Source organism: Arachis ipaensis, chromosome B7 (assembly GCF_059453495.1).
Source record: "Arachis ipaensis isolate K30076 ecotype BB chromosome B7, ASM5945349v1, whole genome shotgun sequence".
In the NCBI taxonomy this organism is placed as follows: domain Eukaryota; kingdom Viridiplantae; phylum Streptophyta; class Magnoliopsida; order Fabales; family Fabaceae; genus Arachis; species Arachis ipaensis.
In genome coordinates, this window is record NC_142442.1 from 2,526,052 (window position 1) to 2,551,778 (window position 25,727).

General features: G+C 35.6%; 2 protein-coding genes, 1 long non-coding RNA gene and 1 pseudogene across 3 annotated transcripts; 3 read left to right on the top strand and 1 right to left on the bottom strand.

The window, feature by feature from the left end:
• Positions 1-655: 655 nt before the first annotated feature.
• On the bottom strand, positions 656-10,493 carry LOC110264609 (uncharacterized). Its single transcript, XM_088494010.1, has 4 exons — positions 9,777-10,493; positions 9,293-9,613; positions 785-1,560; positions 656-701 (listed from the first exon to the last, which is right to left on the bottom strand). Exons 1-4 carry the CDS (start codon positions 10,491-10,493, stop codon positions 656-658), a joined length of 1,860 nt encoding a protein of 619 aa, XP_088350136.1.
• A 4,694-nt stretch (positions 10,494-15,187) lies between these two features.
• On the top strand, positions 15,188-17,449 carry LOC148550145 (protein FAR1-RELATED SEQUENCE 5-like; annotated as a pseudogene).
• Positions 17,450-17,913: 464 nt separating this feature from the next.
• LOC148550146 (uncharacterized) lies at positions 17,914-19,603 on the top strand. The gene is made up of 2 exons (XR_015892188.1): positions 17,914-18,286; positions 19,257-19,603. It is a non-coding gene; the product is annotated as an uncharacterized LOC148550146 (long non-coding RNA).
• A 2,191-nt stretch (positions 19,604-21,794) lies between these two features.
• Positions 21,795-23,732, top strand: LOC107606429 (uncharacterized). Its single transcript, XM_088493412.1, has 4 exons — positions 21,795-22,028; positions 22,549-22,617; positions 22,710-22,810; positions 23,582-23,732. Exons 1-4 carry the CDS (start codon positions 21,795-21,797, stop codon positions 23,598-23,600), a joined length of 423 nt encoding a protein of 140 aa, XP_088349538.1. The 3' UTR covers positions 23,601-23,732.
• The last annotated feature ends 1,995 nt before the right edge of the window (positions 23,733-25,727 follow it).

Consider the following 25,727-nt stretch of genomic DNA (forward strand, 5'->3'; position numbering starts at 1 on the left):
GAAATCGTCATTGTGGAGTATAGAAAGAAACCACAACCTAAAAAAGTCTACTAAAATATTACCACTACTACAACCTTTCCAAAGTCCAAACCAAAAGAACCACCATTCGACTAGATACAAAATCATCACTGATTGCAAAACTTATCTCTCAAGTTTCAAAAATGGGCCATAAAGGGTGATATCGAAGACCCGTGATGAAGTGAGAAGTCGTCCTCACGCCACCATCATATTTAATAAAAGTTGTTTATTTCTAGATATAAATGAAGATAAAAATTCCATGTTATGAACTATTTGATACAGCGTATAGTTTTAGTAGTATGATCTGTAAGGAGGTAACATCTTGTGCTCCATATGATACAAGTCACATTAGTACTTAGCGAAAGTTGAAGATTCTAATATCTCAAAATCATGATAAAAGAGTATATACATCTCAATTGCACTTAGACTTGGGAGATGTTGGCCAAAGAGGTAAATACATAGCTTACAAAATATTTCTATACTTGTAGAAAGGCAGATTGGCATGCATGTCTTGGCAACAAAGTTGGATTCAAGGTGGCCAGAGCTTTCATATGACTTTGGTATCCATCACTTCTTTCTTTGGCTACTTGTCATTGATGGTGAAATCCTAATTCCTAATATCGACCACACCGGTATACTAAACTACAGTCTTCTCTTTATTGCCTTCAACTCCAGCAGCAAATCTGTCCACCGAGTTAAAGAAGTAAATATCAAAGCTCAATCAATGGATAGGGTGAAACAAGTTTAAAGAGAAGCGCATACTCACATATAGCATTGGTAATGAGGATCAACTCTAAGATAACTCTTGGATTCAATCTTGGCAGAAAAGGGTTTGAGTTGGAGCCTGACTCTGGCATAAGGAACAAGCTGAGGAAGATTTGACCCTTTCTCGAAAGCCCTTTCATCGAATTCCATCAATACATAGATCAAACTTTCTTTGCTAGTGTGGGGGCAACAAAAAATATTTGATACCATCCCACTGTTGTCCAAATCATCTATGGGCACTACTGCCACAAGCTTCTTCTTGGACAAGTCATAAATATACCACGTCCACCCCATTTCACCGAAGTCAACAATCAGAAGATAATGGCTGCATCCCAACCAAACTACTTTTCGAGAACAAGCTTCAGGAACTGACGGAAAATTGCATTCAACTGCTTCCCAGCTGTTAGCCTTGACGTCATATGACATGAGCCACTGACGGTTATACTTATAATCAACAGAATACAATACAATGCGGGTCTTCTTGTGACTCTTGTTGCTATCCTCCCAAAAAAAGTAAGAGCTAGGAGGGCACGTGAGATCTGGCAAGAGAGCAGAATTGGGCACTTCCCTTTTTTCCCAAAGACCTGATTTTAGGCTATAGATCTCAACCCAATGTGCACCTACTTCATGACCCCCAAAGATGTACAATTTGCCATCGTGTGGGACTATTAAGGGATTTGATCGGTGGCAGAACATGCTTCCACATATACTCCAAACCCAAGTAGAATCCTTAAACTTGAGGCACCACAGGTTTGATGGGAAAAGATCGTCCACACTCTGTAGAACCTATGCACAATTACTCAAGAGGGGGGGGGTGAATTGAGTATTGCAACAACAATGAATCTTTTTACGAAAAGTTAAAGACAATATACAAAAGTGTTATTGTACTAGTATTTTTCCAAGAGCTTAACTCAATTGCTAAGCATTTATAAGGAGCTTTTACTTTCCAATAGACACCAACTCAAATAAATTGATCACGCTTTTCACCAATCGGACTTAAGCCACTCCTTAAGTACTTACGAAGCTACTTTTCGATCACAATTTATTTGCTCAAAGGTAAAAGACAATAATATTAAAGAGATGAGTTTGGGAGATGCAAACGTTATTTAGAGTGGTTCGGCACAATCCTTGTCCTACGTCCACTTTCTTTCTCAATCGCTATTGAGAAGTTCCACTATTGCCAAGCTTCAAGGTGCTCGCGCAAAACCTTTTACAATCCGAGTCCTTAGTTTCTAACACCTCACGGTATATGATCACCACTCGTATACTAACCCACTCCACTTAGAGATACCTTCTCTAAGATTTGCCTTGAGTACTTAGTATACCTCTTTGGTATCCTCACCGACTATAGTGTTTATAACTTTTGACTCAACCTTGGAGATCACACTCCAATTTACAAAGTGTAACAAGAAAAAACAATTCTCAAAGAATTGTTGAGATGAAATGAGTACTCTCTAGAAGAGTGTATGATTACAGGTTTAGCACTATTGAACCAATTGATATTGCTCTCTCAAATTTGTGTATTATAACACCTTAAAAATGTGTAGAATGAAAGAATATGAACAAGATCATTTGCAAATACTCACGTGTGTGAAATAAGGCTTCAATCCATCTATTTATAGACTCCCCAAACCTTAGAGACGTTGGGGAGTTAATGGGATGAAGCCGTTTTATCAAAACTAGCCGTTTTTTTATGTTTTTGAATCATTTGCATCGATGCATAACACTTTGCATCGATGCAAATGTGTCTTTGAAGCTGAAATTTGAATTTTCAGCTAGGTTGCATCGATGCAAACATCTTTGCATCGATGCAACAAGTCGTTGCATGCTTTGCATCGATGCAAGATGAGTGTGCATCGATGCAAACCTTAAAGAATGGCTTAAAATCACTTCAAAATGCTTAGGATTGATCTCAAACTTGTTGGAGTCAATTCCTATGCTTTTGTACTTTTGAAAACAAGTTTTTTAAACCATTTGGCTAGCATCGAATTGCAAGATGTGCATATGAAATGATAATCAAAACATTTTTGTGAGTGTGTGTTGAGAGATTTAGCAATTGGTTCTTAACAAGAAGTTACCTAAGTCCTAAGACACTATACTTGTCTTCAAATGTTGTGGACTTGAGTTTCTTGTTGTTGTTGTGTTGCTTTCAACTCTTCATTCCTCAACGTTGAAGTTGGTTGATCTTTCAACATGCTTGTTCATTCAAGTTGTTTGTTGGTTTGTCTTTCATATCGTTTGTTGGTTTGTCATTCATCAAAACCTACGAATACAAACTTCGCATACAAGCAACATGATTTACAATTTCCCCCTTTTTGATAATGACAAACCAATTTTGAGGATATGCATTTATAAATGATTTTGAAAGCAACAATAATGCACTTTGTTTTATAGAAAACTTTGGAGAAGACTTCTTTCAAAAATTTTGCAGGAGTTCCCCCTAAATATGTGCATTTGTTCCCTTAAAGGGCGTTTTTCAAAGAAAACGATTTAGATATCAAAAGTTTTATAGCTTAGCGGAAGTCTTTTTGAAATCATTGTTTCGCAAACTTATTTTTTTTTTAAATCAAATCCTCAAACTTCTTCTTTTTCAAAAGTTCAAGATTTCAAATATCCTCAAACTTCTCTTCCCCCTTTTGACATTATCAAAAAGAAAGGAGTTTGAAATGTGTCATAGAAGCATGCATAAAACAAGGATTTTTTTTTTTTTTTTTTTTTTAAGTTCAATTTCTCTATTAATTTCAAGGATGAGATATTCCCCCTTTCAAAAAGAATTTGATTTCTTCTTTTTATATATAAAACAAGCATGCATAATTCCCCCTAAAGAAGTGAAATATATTAAAGCATGCACATTAACTTAAAATAGGGGTACCAAGCCTATTTTGAGTTATTCACCAAATAAGCATACAAGCATTAATCATTAAACAAAATTATGAAGGAAATATCAAAGTATTTAAACCATAATAGAAATCCTTAGCTTACTAGGAGTTAGTTTAACAGTTCATATAATCAAATAAACATAAAGCAATAAAAAGTGACTTGATGAAGAGGAGATAATCAATCTTGGTCTTCATCATCATCAGTATCCTCTTCATACGGTAGGTGGATGCCGAGATGCTCATATAAGTCGTCAATACGACGATCCAAGCGACCCGTGCGATGATCTACACGAGACACACGACGATTAAGTGCTTCAAGTTGCCTACCATGCTCTACGTCAATCCTTTGGATGTTTTGGTTGATGGATTGTAATTCTCTCATTACATCAACCAAGGAGGGTGGTTCTTGAGCTTGAGGTGCTTGTGGAGGAGCTTGCTCTTGAGGACCTTGTTCATCAACATTTCTTCTTCCCATTTTGTTGAGAAGATGAGTGTTGATACAAGATTGAGGTGGTACTTCCTTGACAATCTCATTTGATACATCAATATCAACATAATCAAAGACTTTAGACCATAGGCAAAGGAATCCTAATCCACCATTCCTATCCTTCATCTTGAGCCTAATCATATGTTGTACTATAAAGTATGGCCAATTAATCTTAATCCCATTCATCATAGCCCACATGATAATCAAATCTTCATCATTTACATTCGCATGCCCGGATATTCTAGGTTGCAATACATAGGTGACTAGATATAACAAAGTTCTATGTTCCGCACTCATTGAATTGCAACTAATTTTGGAGTGAGCTCCTTGTACAAGGTTGAACAATTGCATGGCATTGTCTTTTGAATAACCCCATTCATCAATTGGGGTTTTACCACCTTGAAATAAGTCACCTTGATTTGGCAACTCCCAAATGGTGGCTAACTCATCACCATCTAGCCTATAATCCTTTCTTCCTATCTTGAAGAATAATGTGAAATTTGATTCATCTTCCTCATGAACCTCAATCATGAGTGTACTATAGGCTATGGCAACTAAATCCGGATAATATTTACTCTTAATTTGAACAAAATCCATGAGGCCTTGATGAACTAGAATAGCCTTAAGAGTATCAAAGTTATGAATGACAAGAAGAGTCGGATCCAAATACCTCGGAGGAATTTCCTTTCTTCCGGCGAGCCTTGCTTCATAGAATTGAAGGTCTTCATTAGAGGCAAAGTACCTTGCCAAAGGATGATCATTTGGAGGTGGAACCACACTTGAAGAGCCTTTTGACTTCTTGACGGTTCTCTTGATTCTAGGCATTGTGGATGATTTTGTTTTATGGGTTTTGTAGAGGAGAATGTGGGGATTTCAAAATATGTAATTTGTTTGTAGTGGGTATCAAGGTTTTGTGAGTTATATGAAGCTATATGTGAGCTTGTTTTTGGAGGTTATGGAGGTTAGAAGTGGGGATATGAGTTGTGAGGTTGAAGATGATGAAAAAGTGGGGTTTTGTTGCTCAAAAAAGGCCAAATTTACGTGTTTTTGTGCAAAGTCGTCGTGTTTGCATCGATGCAATAGGCCTTGCATCGATGCACATGGCACGTCGTGTGCTTTGCATCGATGCAGAGCTTGGTTGCATCGATGCAATATGCATCATTTTGCCCAAAATCACCAAATTTTCATCCTTTGGTGGTTCTTTCTTCAATCCTTTGAATTCCATCATGTATATACTTACTTAAACCATTATAAACTTCAATTTGTTGATCCTCCATTCTTTATATTCTTCAAATTCTTCAATCTACCTCAAGATTAATCACTCATTCATCAACCCATAAACCTACAAAACAATGGCTAATTGGATATCTCCAATGCTTAAGTTAGTAAGAGATACAAAGATAGCAATATAAATATAATGAATTCAAACAAATCATATTAGATTAATCATGTATACATTGTCAACACGGTGCCCAATTAGCACAATTTCATTAGTGTCTTGCCTTTTTATTAAGCAACATTTTGAATCAAAGGTGACTAAGTTTCCTTTGTCACAAAGTTGGCTAACACTAATGAGATTATGTTTGAGACCTTTGACAAGTATAACATTATCTATGGAGGTAGAAGGATTTTTACCAACTTTTCCAACGCCGATTACTTTGCCGGTGTTGTTGTCTCCATAGATCACGTTTCCTCCGTTTGTAGGCTCTATTGCGGTGAACTTTGATTCATCGCCGGTCATGTGTTTGGAGCATCCACTATCAACATACCAATTTGTATCCTTAGCTCCAACACGTACCTACAACACAATTAAAATTGGAATTTAGGTACCCAAGTGAATTTGGGTCCTTGATGGTTAGTATGAGCATAATGCCCATAAGGTGCCCATCTCGTATCTTGACTACGAAAGTTTATATGTTTAATTCTAGTAAAGCATACGGGTGCTATATGACCTACTTTATTACAATAATGACATATGACATTTGGATTATGCATCCTATGCATGTTTCTAAATGGTTGCCTAGGTTGTTTCCTAAATGCAACATCTTTTGATCTATATGCATTGTGATTATAATTTCTAAATGAAGCATGTTGAGGAGGATGTTTAAAGGCTTCATTCCTTTTAGGCATGCTTGCCTTTTGGGCTTGCGGTTGCCTAATAGGAGTTTTAGCATTTTTAAATTTTTCTTTTTCAAAACCTAAACCTTCCTTATTATGAACATGCTTTTGGTTTTTCAACATTTTATCTAAGTTCTTTGAAGATTCATTGAACTTAGCTAAAGTGTTCTTAAGATTTGTAATTTCATTTTCATGCATTTTACAAGATTTGTATGGATCACTACTTGTGCTACACTTATCTTTTCCAAGATTGATATTCTCGTTTTTCAACATCTCATTTTGTTTTAAAAGATCCACATTCTTTTTCTTTAGGAGAGAATAATCTTGGGTAAGTTTTGTGTACACCTCAAGTAAGGCATCATATTCATCTTGTAAATTAAAAGAAGTGAAATTGTCATCACTAACCTTTTCTTCGCTTGCCATTAAGCAAAGATTTGCAACCTCATCGTCATCGGAGTCGGATTCATCCTCATTCTCCCATGATATGTATGCTTTCTCCTTCTTCTTAAATTTCTTGTTTTTGTCCTCCTTTTGAAGTTTTGGACAATTGGGTTTGATGTGTCCAACTTCTCCACACTCATAGCATTTTGGTACCTTTGTTTTGCTCTTGAAGTTTTTCTTCATTGCAAACTTATTGAATCTTTTCAATAAGAGTGCAAATTCTTCATCTCCTTCTTCTTCATTATCATCACTCTCTTCTTGTAGTGATGTTGTTTTAAGGGCGAGACTTTTCTTCTTGCTTTCTTCACCTTTTTGTCTATTTAGCATAGTCATTTCATAGGTGAGAAGATTACCTCGTAGTTGATCGAATGTAAGTTGATCATAGAGTCTTCCTTCCACAATGGCGTTCACTTTGGAGTTCCATTTTGGTGTAAGGCTTGTAAGCACCTTGGTCACAATTTGTTTATCATTGTATTTTGTGCCAAGCATGCTTATATTGTTGAAGATCTTGGAGAGTCTTTCAAGAGCTTCTTCAATGCTCTCTTCATCTTTCATTTTGAAATTTTCCCACTCATGAACCAACATGAATACCTTTGATTCTTTAACATGGTCGGTTCCTTCGTAAGTGATTTGGAGTTTATCCCAAATCTCTTTAGCGGTTTCACATGTAGAGATCTTCATATAATCATGCTCGTTAAGTGCACAATGAATGAAGTTGATGGCTTTATCATTCATTGCCACTTTCTTCCAATCATCGTCACTATATTCATCTTCTCTTTTCGGTACTTGCTTTAAGACGGAGACTTCTCCTTCTTTAGCGCTTGCTGTCTTTGTTGGAATGTGATTTCCATTCTCAATCACTTTCCAAATTCTCACATCTTGAGAACGGATCCAAATTCTCATCTTATTTTTCCAATAAGAGTAATTTGTTCCGCTAAAAAGAGGAGGTCTAGCGGTTGAGTTACCTTCACTAGTGTTGTTGTTGTTAAAGCTTGTGCTTGCCATGATCTTTTCCCTTAAACGGTTAAGTCTTTCAAAGGGTTAAGCTCTGATGCCACTTGTAGAACCTATGCACAATTACTCAAGAGGGGGGGGTGAATTGAGTATTGCAACAACAATGAATCTTTTTACGAAAAGTTAAAGACAATATACAAAAGTGTTATTGTACTAGTATTTTTCCAAGAGCTTAACTCAATTGCTAAGCATTTATAAGGAGCTTTTACTTTCCAATAGACACCAACTCAAATAAATTGATCACGCTTTTCACCAATCGGACTTAAGCCACTCCTTAAGTACTTACGAAGCTACTTTTCGATCACAATTTATTTGCTCAAAGGTAAAAGACAATAATATTAAAGAGATGAGTTTGGGAGATGCAAACGTTATTTAGAGTGGTTCGGCACAATCCTTGTCCTACGTCCACTTTCTTTCTCAATCGCTATTGAGAAGTTCCACTATTGCCAAGCTTCAAGGTGCTCGCGCAAAACCTTTTACAATCCGAGTCCTTAGTTTCTAACACCTCACGGTATATGATCACCACTCGTATACTAACCCACTCCACTTAGAGATACCTTCTCTAAGATTTGCCTTGAGTACTTAGTATACCTCTTTGGTATCCTCACCGACTATAGTGTTTATAACTTTTGACTCAACCTTGGAGATCACACTCCAATTTACAAAGTGTAACAAGAAAAAACAATTCTCAAAGAATTGTTGAGATGAAATGAGTACTCTCTAGAAGAGTGTATGATTACAGGTTTAGCACTATTGAACCAATTGATATTGCTCTCTCAAATTTGTGTATTATAACACCTTAAAAATGTGTAGAATGAAAGAATATGAACAAGATCATTTGCAAATACTCACGTGTGTGAAATAAGGCTTCAATCCATCTATTTATAGACTCCCCAAACCTTAGAGACGTTGGGGAGTTAATGGGATGAAGCCGTTTTATCAAAACTAGCCGTTTTTTTATGTTTTTGAATCATTTGCATCGATGCATAACACTTTGCATCGATGCAAATGTGTCTTTGAAGCTGAAATTTGAATTTTCAGCTAGGTTGCATCGATGCAAACATCTTTGCATCGATGCAACAAGTCGTTGCATGCTTTGCATCGATGCAAGATGAGTGTGCATCGATGCAAACCTTAAAGAATGGCTTAAAATCACTTCAAAATGCTTAGGATTGATCTCAAACTTGTTGGAGTCAATTCCTATGCTTTTGTACTTTTGAAAACAAGTTTTTTAAACCATTTGGCTAGCATCGAATTGCAAGATGTGCATATGAAATGATAATCAAAACATTTTTGTGAGTGTGTGTTGAGAGATTTAGCAATTGGTTCTTAACAAGAAGTTACCTAAGTCCTAAGACACTATACTTGTCTTCAAATGTTGTGGACTTGAGTTTCTTGTTGTTGTTGTGTTGCTTTCAACTCTTCATTCCTCAACGTTGAAGTTGGTTGATCTTTCAACATGCTTGTTCATTCAAGTTGTTTGTTGGTTTGTCTTTCATATCGTTTGTTGGTTTGTCATTCATCAAAACCTACGAATACAAACTTCGCATACAAGCAACATGATTTACACACTCAAGTTCCATTCTGGTAAAATAGTAGCCACAAAACCACCAGCAAAGAAAAGGCAGTGACCAACAGAACAAAATCCTTGAGAAGTTGGTAACCGACTGTTGTCGACGAATAGATCATCTTTAAGTGGCCATTCAGGAGTTACACGACCTACTTCATCAAGTTTAATAGTGCCATCTTTCATAAAGTTGTCGTCATTGATAGTTAACATCCTGTGCTTGATGGTATTAGAGAAGCTCCAACCAGTCTCGGTCTCCTCTAATATCCAATCCCCATTTTCCACCAACATATATAAACGCTTTGGATCAGAAGAACCAGCATCCTTGAATTAGGGAAACAATTAACTATTAAATAGGGAAACAATCATATTATCTACGACAGAATTAAATCACCATAAGTTTAACTATTAAATAGAAAGCTATGCAGTGTGATGATAATAAATAGAAACGCCATAGTTCTCCAGTTAAGAGGATGCAGAAACGGACCTCAGGTTCAGATTCCCCGCATATTCCATCAGCAGCAGCTCCCAAAACAGCACCTTGCAAAACCGCAACAACACTTCCCCACCAGCTGTCAAAATCCGCATTCGATACAGCAGTGTGCCTCAAACCCCTAATCTCATTGGCGGCCTTAGCCATCAAATTCTTGCCACCTTCATTAACCTCGCTGCCCACGACAAAGGCACTGAAACTGCAAGCATTCACAACAAACGCTCCAACCTTAAAGGCGTTCGCTTTTTCCTTGATCCAATCGACGAAGAACCTTGCTCCCCAAGCTAGGTCGTGATTGGAGGAGAAATCCCGTGCGGAATATAGGTTCCAAACTTCCGAAGTTGAAGCAACGAGGACGACGAGGTTCTCCTTGGGTAGGGATTCGGGCTCGTAATTCCGGGCATCTACGAGGTCCAAAACGACGCCTTTCGACTCTAACAAATCGCAGAGGCGCGTCGCTAGGGCTTTTGAAGTTCCGATTTGGGAAACGAATAGCATCTTGCCACGTGGATCGCGTTTGGGATTGCGTTTGGGTTGCTCGAGATGGTGTCTTGTGAGGTTCTTTCCGTAGGGGCTGAAGCGCATGAAACGAGACTTGCAGATTAATAACATGGCTGTAGCAGTGGCCGTAGCGGCGCTCACGGTGGTCAAGAGTGCGGGTGCCGATATATCTGCAGGTAACGAGGACAACGAAAAGGGTATGATTGGCATGTTGCTTTCTGTTTTAGAGGGTTTTCCCTTTTCTTTTAAGGTGTTCGAGAGACTTGGTGTGTGTTCGTCGATACCGCAAAACTGAGGCAGTGGAATACTGGAATGAGAAAAAAATTCAAAAAAAGGAATAAGAAGGACACCAGTAAATCTTTGGACTACTTAGTGGTCCAAGTAAAAAACATGTTTTTTAAGATTTTTTTACAATTGCTACATAGTTCTTTAACTAATTTTAATTATAAATTGACCCTATATATTTTATATAATTATAAAAATGATTTTTTATTTTATAAATAATTATTTTATCATAAATCTATCATGTTTACTAACAATCAAATACAAAAACAACAACAATTATATCCTCTATGGATCCCAATCGATTAAAATATTACATTCGATCCGAGACGTTCTTGAGGAGTCATGAAATCGTGTTTCGCTGAAATCCAATCGATTGGACTATAAAACCAATCGATTGAATTTTAACCCAATCGATTGGATTTCAGTTTAACACTAAACAATCGATTGTATAATGCTGGTAAGCATGGTTTTGCATAAATCAATCGATTGGTGAAAGTAACAAATCGATTGAACAATGAATTAAATGTGAAATTTATGTAGTTCAATCGATTGTTGATGATTTTCAATCGATTGAATTCTTCCAAACAATCGATTGGTCTCAATATTCAATCGATTGAACTTTGCACGAAACTTGTAATTCAATCGATTAGTTTGAAACTTCAATCGATTGGAAAGTGCCCTAAATGTGTTTTTTTCAGCTTTCAATCGATTGGTATTGTAAGCCAATCGATTGAAATTTCAAAATCGCTATATATTAAACTCACACCATGCGTTTTGAACTAGAAGTAACGTCATTTGATTCGAACCCCCATTTCTGCACCGCTCTCTTCTCTCATCGAACCAGAAAGCTTCATCTTCTTCTCTCTTCTTCTCCAATCTCACCAACATCCACTCCGTCCTACATACGTATTATTAAACCTCAACCAATTCCTTACAAAACCCACCAAATCAATTTTCCCAAAAATGGCCAGAACTAAGAACACCAAAAGAGCCAGGGTTGAGGGAGAAAGCTCTGCTTCCGCCAGACTGGTTGCTTCATCACATTACATGGCAAGGTGGCTGCCGTCTCAAAGGGATCTGAAAAACTATGTGGAGAAGTTCGAGTCAAGGCCAATTGTTCCTCCCAGGTACATAACAGCCGAGTTCCTTCAGGATAGACGTTTTAATGTGGTGTTGAATGCATTGCAAACACAGCACTTAGTTGATTTTGTACAAACTAGGGATGAGTATTACCCGCACTTGGTTAGGGCTGCTTATAGTACTTTGAATTATGTTGTTCCTGAACCTGATGAGGAGGGTGAGGTAATGCCGCTGATTGAGTTTGATTTAGGGAAACAACATTATAGAGTAACTTTGCAAGAACTAGCTGAACAATGGGGTCTAGCTTATCATGGGGCAAAATTTACTGGAGGTATTGCGGCAGATGAGGAATGGGGAGAATACAACAGATTAGTTGGTTTGCAGAGCTTACAATATGAGAATCCACACATGGATGCTAGAGGTAATATAAGTTGCAGTGGGTTGGGGATTGAGCAGCGTATATTGATGTATTTGTTTTCATACATATTGATTCCAAGAAAACATAATCATGGAATCTTGTTTAACGAAGATATTTTAGTGCTTTGGGCTATGGTGACTGGAAAGGAGATAAACTGGCCTTATTTTATGGTTCATCATATGTGTGAGATGAAGAAAGGAAAATCAAGTATTGGTTTAGGATATGCTTGCCATTGGACCAAGATTTTCAGATGGCTTGAAATTGACTTGACTGAAGAGAAAAGTGTTGTCTTGACTAATGTAGCCAAGATTGATGACAGCACTCTAAGACAGATGGGAAGAGATCCGGATGCCCAACAACCTCAGGCTCAAGGGCAACCACAAGAACAGGTGCAAGCACAAACAGAGCCACCACCACCACCACCCCCTCCTTCGCCAACAATGCAAGATTTGATGGATGAATTGCGAAGCATGAGAGTATATATGGAGGAGCAATTTGCTGATATGAGGCAGCGTCAAGACAGGCAAACGGAAGCTATCAATCGTCAAGGAGAAGCAATTGATAGTCTGTGCATTAATCTGGGCATCACAAACCCAAGGGGCATCATCCCAAGGCCTGGACCATGAAGAAATTGTTTTATAGCAATATTCTTGTACAAGCATGCCTTGCTTTGATTTTTACAATTCATGTATAGAGTTCTTCTTTGTACTAGGTTTGTTTGGATTGTAAGACCTTCTTGGATGGTGGAATGAATTTAGCTAAGGGTTTGTTAAGTTTATCTATATTCTTAAGATGCAATCAGGTCTTGAAAACAATGTGTTTGTATGGATTCAATCGATTGTTTCTTAAGTTCAATCGATTGAAGTGCACTTAAACACTGTTCCAATCGATTCATTTGTTCTAGCAATCGATTGGATTACACTTAGTTACTTTTTCAATCGATTGGTTTTGAATGCAATCGATTGATAGATTGGGTGCAATCAGGTGTTATATGGATTCAATCGATTGTTTTCTTATTGCAATCGATTGAAGTACACCTAAACAATGTTCCAATCGATTGTTTTGTTATTTTAATCGATTGGAGTCCACTTAATTACAGTATCAATCGATTGGTTCTATATGCAATCGATTGAATTATCATCAATTTCAATTTCAATCGATTGCATATAAAACCAATCGATTGATACTGTAATTAAGTGGACTCCAATCGATTAAAATAACAAAACAATCGATTGGTTGATTGTGTTTAAGTATACTTCCAATTTTCGCATAACTCAATCGATTGGTCAATCAATCCAATCGATTGAATGATGAATAAAAATTGGATTTTTGTAATTCAATCGATTGTTTAGAAGTTCCAATCCATTGAATGCTTCAAAACAACCTGGGTCTCACCAAATTCAATCGATTGCTTTTGTGACTCAATCGATTGAATTTACCCAAACAATATGAATTTGCCAATTTCAATCGATTGTAGTGTGTGTGAATTCAAATTCAATCGATTGAAATGATCACTCAATCGATTGGAACGCGATGTATTACGTCTATGTCAGTCTTGGGTTCGTTTTTAAAAATTATCTTCTTATTCATCTATCTTATCTTTAAATTTCTATCTTCCTTTTTTAAGGTTTTATTTTGATTTAGATACTCTAATCTTATCTTTTCCTTAATATTAACATTATAAATTAGTGAATAATCCATCACCCATTATTCAATCCCACCATTAAAATCGTGTATTATCTTTATCAAAAATTTCATTGTTTTTCTTTCGAACATCTATCCATCTACTGAATATCCAATTTTTTTTATTTTTATCCGTCTATTTAATATCCACGTTTTGTTCATCGTTAATTGACAATCACCGTTGCAGCAATCAGCAAAGGTCCAATCAATTTTTTTCATTGTAGTGTTCAAAAAATAATCCATCGTTTTGATTACAAAATCGAGGTAAGTGGATAGAATCTCTAATTTTCCAATTATTCGTTTCGATACTTTATTCGTAAAATTGATTGTGTAATGAAAAAATATTTTTTGTATCTTTTATTAACTGACAAGACATTGAGAATTACTAAAAAGTAAATAGATGTTATTATTTTTTATTAGTAATTAGCTAGCAATCAGGGACGGACCTAGAGGGGGCGAGTAGTGGCCTGAACCCCCCAAAATTTTAAGAAATTATACTTATATATAAAATTTGTGTTTAAAAAATAAAAACAAACATTAGGTAATTTAATAGTTTTATATGTATTATTTTTCACTATGTAATAGATTTATGCCTTAATTGTTAATTCACTAATATTTTTACCTAACTAATTTAATATCATACCCTCAAGTCTTTGTACCTTTCAAATTAGTTTTTATATAATAATTTCTATATTTATTTTTTTTAAATCATTTGTTTTTTTATATTAATATATTTAACATTCATATTTTTATATTAATAATAACTTAAGTAGTTATGTTTTGGTAATCACATTATGTACTGTAGATATTATTTTCTTGTAAAAAATATTAATTCTTCTTCTAAATTCACATTGGTAAAAGAAAAATTTTATAAAGATATCATATATATTGTATTCTACAATGGTACCGTGTCTTTCAATTAATTAATAATTTATAATTTATTTTCAATTTTTTTTAAAACTTTTGAAAGAATTAATTTAAATTAATAAGATATGGGATCATTTTTAGCAAATCCCGTTATAAATTATATGGTTTTTTATAAATTTGTAATGTACAATTGTTAAAGTTATATTTTATTTATGTAATTATCATATTAAAAATAAAATTGTTGAAAAAAATTATAATTATATGTATCTTAATAAAACTATTAAAAAACTAACTCCGATAAATTATATGTTAATTATTTGTATAGATTAAAATAAATTATATAAAAATTGGCACCTCAGTATTAAAGTCTCTGGATCCGTCCCTGCTAGCAATATACGAATCTATCTATTGTATGTAATGTTATAAGATGGAGTGTACTGATTATTTTTTTTTTTTTTGAATTGGACATTTTAAGATGTCAGTTGTATTTACGGACACTGAGATGAATGAGCAATACCGGGAGGACGATGACTTTAACCAACAAGAAGAGCTAGTAAGTCACCAAGATATGATGGATGAACAGAATGAATTCGAACAAGATTTCAGAGATGAATATACCGAGGGAGCGTTTTTTTCTGAATCTGATATGTCGGATTATATCGTTCAAGCCGCTTATGCGGTTGACTCCGTGCAAGACATTCCATCTTTGAAATTTAGTCAGAATTTTGCGGAGGAAATTGGCAAATACCACTTTTCTACTTTGCAGCTTGCATTTGATTTTTATATGAAGTACTCAAAGTCGAAGAGCTTTAGTGCAAGGAAGAGCAAGACCTTCAAGAATAGTAGTGGCGAGATTTACAGACAAATGTTTGTATGCCATAGGCAAGGATTCAGGATGGAGAAATATTACACGATGGAAAAAAGGAAGAAGGAGCCTAGATTGGAAACAAGAACTGGATGTGAAGCCCGAATGGATGTTAAATTTGTACCAGAAAGTGGAAGGTGGCATATCTTTTATTTCTCTGACGAACACAACCATGATCTATTGGATACACAATTCAGTGCTATGTTGCCTGCCCACAGAAAAATGTCAGAGGCAGATATTATGCAAATGATGAACATGCTAAAGTCAGGGATCAGCACTTCACAGATATTTGGTCTTCTAGCTAGTCAAGCAGGCGGGTACCAATTTGTGGGCTATGGTCCCAGAGATATGTATAATGAGATTGCTCGGCAAAGGCGTCAAATTCCTGGTGATGCAGCACGAGTGTTGAAGAAGTTGGAGGATATGCGGTTGAAGGATCCACAATTATATTTCAAGGCATGTCACGATTCAAGAGGTTTGTTACGTAATTTGTTCTAGTCTGATGGGATTAGCCAACTAGACTACCGACTCTTTGGGGATGTTATTGCTTTTGATGCTACGTACAAGAAGAACAAGTATAGTTGTCCGTTAGTAATATTCAGCGGGGTTAACCACCACAACCAAACAATTGTTTTTGCTGCTACGTTAATCGCGGACGAAACGACTGATACATATGTTTGGCTCCTGCGTCAGCTCATGTTTGCAATGAGGGGCAAGACCCCGACCTCAATCATAACTGATGGGGCCATGGCGATTAGGAATGCAGTGAGAGATGTATTTCCCGAAGTCAGACATAGATTATGCGCTTGGCACCTTATTCGAAATGCAACTAGCAATGTTGGAAATCCATCGTTTACATCTAAATTTAGAAAAATCATGACAAAAGACTACGAGATTCCCGTGTTTAAGCGTAAGTGGGTTCAGCTTATCGAAGAATTTGGCATTGAGGATAAGCCGTGGGTGATCAACATGTACGAAGAGAAGCATATGTGGGCTACTGCATATCTAAGAGGAAAATTCTTTGCTGGCTTTAGAACTACATCAAGATGTGAAGGTTTACACTCATTTGTGGGAAGGTATGTGGGGTCGCGGTATGATTTGACAAGTTTTGTAGAGCATTTTCAAAGGTGTGTAGCACACATGCGCTTTAACGAATTTAATGCTGATTATGAATCTACACGTGGGGTGCCTGTCATGCAAACTTGTATAGAGCTGCTAGAGAGATATGCTGCTGAGTTATACACTCATGAGATATTTCTTTTCTTTCGGCCAATTCTCTCCAGAGCTAGATCAATGCGGGTTCTGAACATAGATAACACTGATGATTGCATAAAGTACATTGTGTGTAAGCATGGGAGGCCCGATTTTACGTGGACCGTTGATTTTCGTCAAGAAGAAATGATCTTCATGTGTACCTGTTTACGAATGGAGTCATTTGGTATTCCCTGCGAACATATTGTGAAAATTTTGGTTGACAGAGACATCCGTGAGATTCCCCGGTCATTGGTATTGGATAGATGAACAAAAAAGATTAAATCTGCACTCAATGATCCAAGTAGGTTCACCAGGGATGCTGTTGTTATTAGTCGTCAAAGTGCTTTGGTGGAATTTTCTAAACAACTGGCTGCTATTGCTGCTAAAGTACCAGAGAGATATGAAGAGACACGTGATTTAATTATGGGATTGTTCTCATCTTACAAGGCTGCAGACGAAGGAGATAATCAACCTCACTCAGGTGTAGCTAGAAGTAGCAATCCGTATGTGCATCCAACCACTGGAGGCTCAGGACAGCCATCTAAGAAGAAGAAGCGGCAACATTGTAGTGTTTGTCAAATGGAAGGACATAAGAAGACAACATGTCCTTGGCAAAAGGACATTGACAACAACGTGATAGAAAATGAAGCAATCGGTTCGGACGATGGCGAAATGTGTACCGAAGCAACGGCTGAGTTAGATAGTGATAGTTAGCAACCTCCATAGATTTTAATGTTTTTGGAAAGAAAATCAGTTCAGTATTTGTATTTTTTCTTTTTCACTATATTGATGAGATTTTATACATTCTTCCAATAGTCGTGCTTATGCTTTCTAGGTGTAATGAGATTTTATTAATATTTTTTGTCTATTTAGAATTATCGTAATTAGTATTCAATTGTTGTTTAGTGCTGCCGTGCTGGCTACTTATATATATTAATTATTTGATGACTCATAATCAAAATTTTAAAAACCGGACCGGACCTTCCAGTCGATTCCGGTTCAATTGGGAACCAGTAATGTAAGCGATCCGATCCTTCATTTATAACCGTGCAAAACAAAACCGCTGAAAAATTACTGAACCGGCCGAGAACCGGTCGAGTGGACCGGACCGGAAGAAAGAACCGGATCCACTCCATACGGTTCCACCCAAACCCTCCCCCCCCCCCTTTTTCCCAATCATTCATTTATTTCATTTCAAGCATCCCTCCATGGAGAACTCTGAAGCAAAGGAACCCTAACCCTATTTTGTCGCCGCCGTATCCAGATCCTCCGCGTCGCCGCCGTCTTCAGTTCCAAGGAACCCTAACCCTAGGCATATCCATTTTGTGCTCACCCGTGCACATGGTGGTGTTCATCGCCTCTCTTGTTGTTGTCTGCCTCCGCCGTGCTTGTCGTCATTGCTCCCATGGTCACCCCTGCGTGCTATCGTGTTCATCGCCTCTCCAATTAATGTTTGGCTCAGCCGTGCTCGTTCTTGCGGATCACGTGCTCAATCGTGTGCGCTGCCGTGTTTATGGTCTCTCTGGTCATCATCTGCCTCCTCCGTTTCAGGTAAGAGAGAATGCGTCTTTTACCATCATTCAATTTTTGGTTCTTTTCTTTGGTTCTGTTTTACTCTGTGGTTCTCTTTTGTATAAAACGAATTAGATTAGTTCTGTTTTGAATAAAAGAAATTATACAAGGAATTATATTGGTTCTATCTTGTATAAAAGGAATGATATTGGTTCTGTTTGATTGTTACCAAGGTTTAACGTCTAAGGAACGAATCAAAGAGGCTAGATACTATTGACTAAACGTTCCAATACCGAACTAATTTAAATAATATTTGCTTTTATATCATATATATTACTAACAACATATGTTTTTTACAATTTAACACACCTCTCATAGCAAAGTACAGCTTTGATGTTTTCCTAGGAAGTTCCCTCCAAGGGTAGCCGTTGTCTCCCGGGTAGCCGTGTCTCCGTCTTCTCTCCCAAGAGTCTCTCTTTGTTGATTTTTAATGTGAAAAAGTGAAATTGATAATTTTTGCTGATTTTGTGCTGCTGCTCTTTCTTTGATTTCTGAAATTTTGGTAAACATTTGCTTGCTGCTGCTAACAGTGAAAATGAAATCATTATTGGAAATTTTGTTTAGGGATTAGGGATTACTTGTTGCTGCTTGTAATGTTTGTTGAAATTTCAAGTTTAGTGTGATTCGGGATTACCTGTTGCCGTTGAAATTTCAGGTTTAGTGTGATTAGGGATTAGTTATTGCTGTTTGGTACTTGCTGCTGCTGTTTTAGTGTTTTTTTAGCTTGACTCAACTGTTTTTGAATTTTTGTTGATAGATTTATCGATTTTAGTATTTAGGGTGATTATTTGTTGCTGTATTTTAATTTTAGTTGCTGATTGGTCGTGATTTCTGGCTCTTTTTAGTATATTGTGCTGATTGTAAGTGATTTCTGGCTGTGTGAATGTTCTTATGTCTAGCTCTGTGAGTGTTGTTTTATTTTTGTTTTAAGTCCCTATTCTGTGCTCAGTTTTGATTTTGTAGGAAATTATTTGACGTATATAAGAATTAAGAAGGAAGATTATCCCAACAGCTACTCTGTTGATTGATTCAAGTCCCCCACAAGCTTGAAGAGAGGAACCCTTTTTCATTGGTTTGTTTATGGCATTGCATTAAAATATTAGCGTAGTTTGTTTGTTTATTCATTGAACTTCCACAAACTCACTTGTTTATGATCCCCTTTTGTACAGAATAAACAATTCTTGAGTCTTGCTTAGCTTTATGTCATGTGGATTATGTGCTGTTAAGTTGAACAAGCTTAAGATTTCTTCTTTAATGTAGTATATGCAGGCTAATTTTGAATTGGTATAATTATACCACAGAGCTATAGTTATACCACAAAGCTATAATTATAACCCGTTTATTTCTTTGTCTTTTTTATATATATATATGGAACGAATTATTATTTTTTCACTGCCATGTGTAGAAATAATTATTTTAGAATCCTAGCTATTAGTATGTAGCTAGCTTCTTTAGTTTTTTCCATTTCAATTATAATCCATTAATGTTGAATAAAATGAAGTAGCTAAGTATGAAAATAATTGCGTTATAATTTGGTTGTAACGAAGGAAGATTCGGGTTTTAAAATTAATCAGTCACAAATATAAATAACGATTACAAGAATTTATTTTCATAAACACGATAAAAATGGATAAATTTAAGGTTTGAGTAGAACAAAAATGTATTTTCATTTTTCTACTTTAATTTCTTTTTATAATTTTAGAAACAAGAAGTAACAAAATAATATTATTTTCTTAATAAGTAGGAGAAAATTGTCATGATTTTATTTTGCTTTATTTATTTACAAATTTATCACTTATAGTTTGAAATAATATTTGTATGGGATGGTTGTTGAAATAATGTTTGTATGAGATGGTTGTTGAAATAATTAATGGAAATGACATTACTTCATTATAAAAAAATGTGTTGTTAAATTAAATTAAACTAAAATTTCATACGGTGCATAGAAATAGAATAAAATTGCGAAAAGTAACGAAGCAATACATTTCTATTTAAGAAGTCATTTAAAGAAATTCGCAAGAAGTACATACTAACTCTAACAAATAAATACGCACTAACCAAAGTATTATACTCTATCTACATTAATTATATGAACTGTGCATACACGACCTAACTTGGTTCATTTATCTTTTTAAAGACATGACACATTAAGATATAATACTTGTGTCTTATTTTTTATGTTTTTGTTTCAATGTAATCAAACATATTTATGTTCTATGGTATCTAGGGATGCTAACTCAATGCAACCTTAAACGTGGTTGCTATATTTATTATCACTTAATTGTAAGATAAAACAAAAAATAGTTAGTTTGATAATAGAACAAAGATTATATTAAAATCTAGGAAAAAAGACAGATAGGTCCCTGACTTTTCAACTTTTTGACAAATATATCCCTGATAAAATTTAAATACAAAAAAATCCATGACTTTAATAAACAGAGGACAATTTAGTCATTCCATCTATTTGCCTCTCATACACCAAACGGAACTGGCTGACGTGGCTGAAATGGTGTCCAGTGTCCGTAAAAGTAGTTTGATTTTATAAATCTTTTGTGTCATGCATAATTTATACTGTTAGAACAAAGTGAACTATAATTTAAAAAAAAAATTATTCTCGTAATGTTATTATGGACAAAAATACTAGTTCTAATATAATACACAAATGCACTAATGCTAACTTAATACATGAATGATGCACAAATGAACTAATGCTAACTTGATGTATAAATGAATTGATGCTAACTAATGCCACTGGTATGATGAAAACTGAACTAATGCAATTTAACAAATTCTAATATAATACACAAATACACTAAAACTGAATTAATGCAATTTAAGAAAAAAAGTAGAAACAGAACAAGCTCAATTTCTGCAATTTTAATACAAATAATTTAAATTGCAGAATACAACAAGTTAACTAGATTTCAAAATACAAGCATAATTTTATAAACTAAATTCTCATAATAGAAGCATAATAGAAGTATAATGAAAAAAAAAATTTAAGGACCTATTTGTCCTTCAAACTTTATTTGCAAAATGACGTCAAGGACTTATTTGTCCTTCGAACTTTATTCCCCTTCCAGCGTGGCACCGTAACGGACACCTGGACACCGTTTCAGTCACGTCAGCCAGTTCCGTTTGGTGTATGAGAGGCAAATAGATGGAAGGACTAAATTGTCCTCCGTTTGTTAAAGTCAGGGACTTTTTTGTATTTAAATTTTGTCAGGGATGTATTTGTCAAAAAGTTAAAAAGTCAGGGACCTATCTGTCTTTTTCCCAAAAATCTAAGAATAACGTAAGTGTTTGCAGATTAAATGATACAGGATGATAGTTATAATCATGTGTTCAAAGTATATACATATATTGGTGAATTAATATTAATTAATTTGACAATAAACAACACTCTAATTTTGGTAATTAAAAAGGACTTTTGTACCTAACATATATTGGTGAATTATATTAGGTGTATAAATTCTTATCCTCTTGGATGGGGAAGTATCTTGCAAATCTCTTTGGAGAAAAAGAGAAAAAGCAAAAACGAAAGAACATAGCTGTTATAAAACTCTTTGTTAACCATGTGTGGCAAGTTGGAGATGATGTTAATGGTGACCAACCATTGCAGCACAGAGTCACCCTTCAGAATGTGGATAGCACTGAGACAATTAACATCACTTCTCCCGATGGCCAAAGCTATGGTCAGAACCGGAGTTTCCTTAGATCAGTAAGTTTCTTATCACCTTTATATTCCGAGGTGGCTACTGATGTCTTCATGTGAAAATCATAACTAAGATGTTGCATTGTATTATGTTAGATAATTTAGTTAGACATATCAAATCATCTAATGATTCTCAGCTGTTATCTTTACATAAAGACATCTCCGTATATGTTCAAATAATACAATTGATATAAAGTTTAAGATGATTTGATTTATAACTAATTTTTTTCCCTTCTAAATTTACATACATATCTTTGCATGATGGATTCTTCAAATTTATAATTAATGTTGCCTTTTTTTTTCTTCTTAAGACCTACAAGTGTATTCATATCATGAACCTTACTTTTTTATTTCATATACCTCATTATTTGTATATTTATACCCAGTTAGCATGCATCATCATCAATAAACAATAGTAATGGGTATTATATATTGAGAATAAATTCTTTGCTTGTGTGCTTTGTAGAGACATACAATACATATATACATAAGTAATGTTTTTTGTGGTTGGAATTGAATGAATTAGTCAGGTGCATGGAGTTCTAAACATCATAGGGTGGGGAACACTACTACCAATTGGAGTAATAATAGCTCGGTACTTTAGAGTGTTTCCATTTATTTGGGACAAAGTTTGGTTCAATATCCACGTTGGTTTCCAATTAACTGGTTTTCTAATTGGCACTGCAGGTTGGGCTATTGGTCTTAGTCTTGGAAGATCTTCAGAGTATTACACCTTCCACACTCATCGAACCTTTGACATTCTCATTTTCACATTTAGCACAATCCAAGTAATATTCTTCTTCTTCTCTCTTTTTGTCTATAGTTTGATTTCTACAATTTATATCTTAATAAAGTCATGCATGCACATATATAGTTGTATGCAAGATGAAGCTAATTTTTATGCAGATTTAACCAATAAAATTTCAGGATAATAATATATTATAGTAAATAGTTATGACATTAGTAGTTAATTATTTAGGGTGATTTGAGGCTTCGATTTACAGACAATAAAATGAAATATTAAGACAAACGATTTAAATTATTTTTATTGTCTCTATTTTATCTGTTTAGATATTGTTATTATACAAAAATATGGAGACATTTGCTACAAAAACTAGTTTAATTATGATAAACTAAGTTAGACACACTATGTGATTGGAAAAGAAAAAATAACAAAAAAGATGAAAAAAAAAAGAATAAAAAAGGTAAAAGGTGGAAGTGGTGTGTATGAACATTCTAATTTGGAATTTTCTTTAAATATATTTTTGCAATATTCACTCCTCTTTTATAAAATAAATAAATAAATAATCTAGTCTGACAAGCTGTTACGTACTACCAAACCACCCCCTCCCCGAATTTGGCAGTACAAGTTTGGCGGGTTTAAAATACCTGCCTTTTGAGGGATTTAGCGGACCGGCCTGACAAATTTGGCTCATTTTGCCACATTTAGGCGCGCACACATACAGTTAATCAGTTACCCTTTGTCTTTGTCTCAACCCTGTATTTTTGTATTGAAGCATGCATACTAATGTAGTGTAGTGAATTTTGTGCATTTTCAGATGTTGTCATTTCGGTTAAAGCCAAAGATTACTGATAATTATAGAAAATACTGGAATATGTACCATCATTTTCTTGGCTATGGACTACTTGCAATCATAGTCATAAACATATTCAAAGGGATTTCAATGTTGAAAGGAGGAGTTGGATGGAAATGGGCATACATTGGAATCATTGCGTTTTTGGGTGCCATTATACTCACTTTTGAGATTGTCACATGGCTACGTTTCATGTTGAAGCTACCAGCAATCTCAATTCCACCAAAAGAAAACAAGACTAATAATAATCCCACACAAAACAAACAGTAGCCATGCATGTACACAAGAGGCTGCAAAAATCTTGCTTTCATAATGTGTTCTTTTTTTCTTTTTTCCCATTTTACAATTGAAATTAGAAGTTGTTTTTTTTTTCTTCTTATTATTTTTGGGTTTTGTGGAAAATAAGGAAGCATTACCCTGATATTTGTATGTGACAATAATATATTTTTTAAATCTTATATATCAATGATAATCTATGTGTCTTATGTCAGAAGGAGATAGAATCGGTGGAACATTTATTTCTATACTGTGAGCTAACATGGCATGTGTGGTGCAGTTGGTTGAGGTCTCTTGGGGAGGTGTGGCCTATTCCTGAAACCATTAGGAAAAAAAGAGGGTATTAAATATGCATTAAATTTAATAGATTGATTTATGTTGAAGAATCCACCCATCCAAACTTTTGTATATCAAAAAAATTTTTTTAGAGTAGTGCTAGGGAGCCAATGGCCTAAATAAAATGAACATCACCTGATACCAGGGATAATAAACATCTCATGTTATAAAAAATTAATTTTGGGTTCACCAAGGTTCAAATTCTTGACCTTGCGGATCTAGAACTCTAATACCATGTCTTGAAACCACTCATCCTAAAAGTGTAACCTGACAGAACAATGTAACACTAATAATCATATCTCTAATACTTTCTAAATCTTCGTTGTATACATTATACGCTTAGGTCATTGGCTCCTTATACTTTCTCTTTTTTTTATGGTGTAATACTTCTTTTGAGTAAAATCCTAAAAAAGGTAAAGAGAATGAGAGAAGGAGAGAGCGGGAACGAGTGTTTGAGGGCGAAACACAGTGAGCATGGCGGCCATGCCGTCGGAAGAGATAAGGGGGAGAGTGTGGGTGGGGGTGCATCTGGTGTCAAGGAGGGTTTTTCACGAGGGGGTTTTTCAAATCCTACAAAGATCTCCTTTAGAGATAAAGTCATTGGTCCAGAGAAATCGAAGGCGTTTGCACTTGCAGGATCTCTATCTGGGGATAGTATAGCCACGGTGGTGGGCAAGCAGGGCGATTCCCAACCTCCATGTGTAAACTTCACTGAAGAAGCCAAGCTTTGTTTGGCAGAGCCTTATCGAGAAGCTTTAGTGATTAAGGTTCTTGATAAAAATTATAGTTACACAGCTCTTTCACACAAGCTTCGGATGGTTTGGCGCATCAAAGGTGGCTTTGATCTGCTTGATGTGGGGTTTGGGTACTTCATGGTAAAATTCGATGCATGTGAAGATCGTGAGAAGGTCATGCTTGGTGGTCCGTGGTTGATTGAGGGGCACTATGTTGCTGTAAAACCGTGGGATATAGATTTTCGGCCATGTGAGCAATCCTTCGGGTCTACGCTTGTATGGGTTCGGATTTCGGGGCTCCCAATCTGGTGCTATCAGGAACAGGCCATGATGCGTATTGCTTCTGCAATAGGAGTTCCCATCAAAGTGGACTTAGCCACTAAATTGGCTGAGAGAGGACGATATGCCCGAGTATGTGTTCAAATAAATTTAGGACTGCCAGTGATCAAGCATATCATTGTGGAAGGCGTAACTCATGTAGTGGAGTATGAAAGTTTAAATTTAATTTGTAACTCTTGTGCACGTTATGGTCACGATATGGCACAGTGCTTGGGTAGAGACTCTAGGGAAGGAAAGAGTGTTGATTCCGATGCCACCAAGCCACGGGTCGGTACAAAGGCAGTGCCACATCCTGAGACCAAAAGTCACAATTCAAATGAAGTAGAACCTAATGTGGTAGGTGGCGTTACTGGCGAGAATCCTGCATCGAATTTGCAAGAAGATTTGGAGGCTAATAATTTGGAAGGAAATAATGTTGAGGAGGC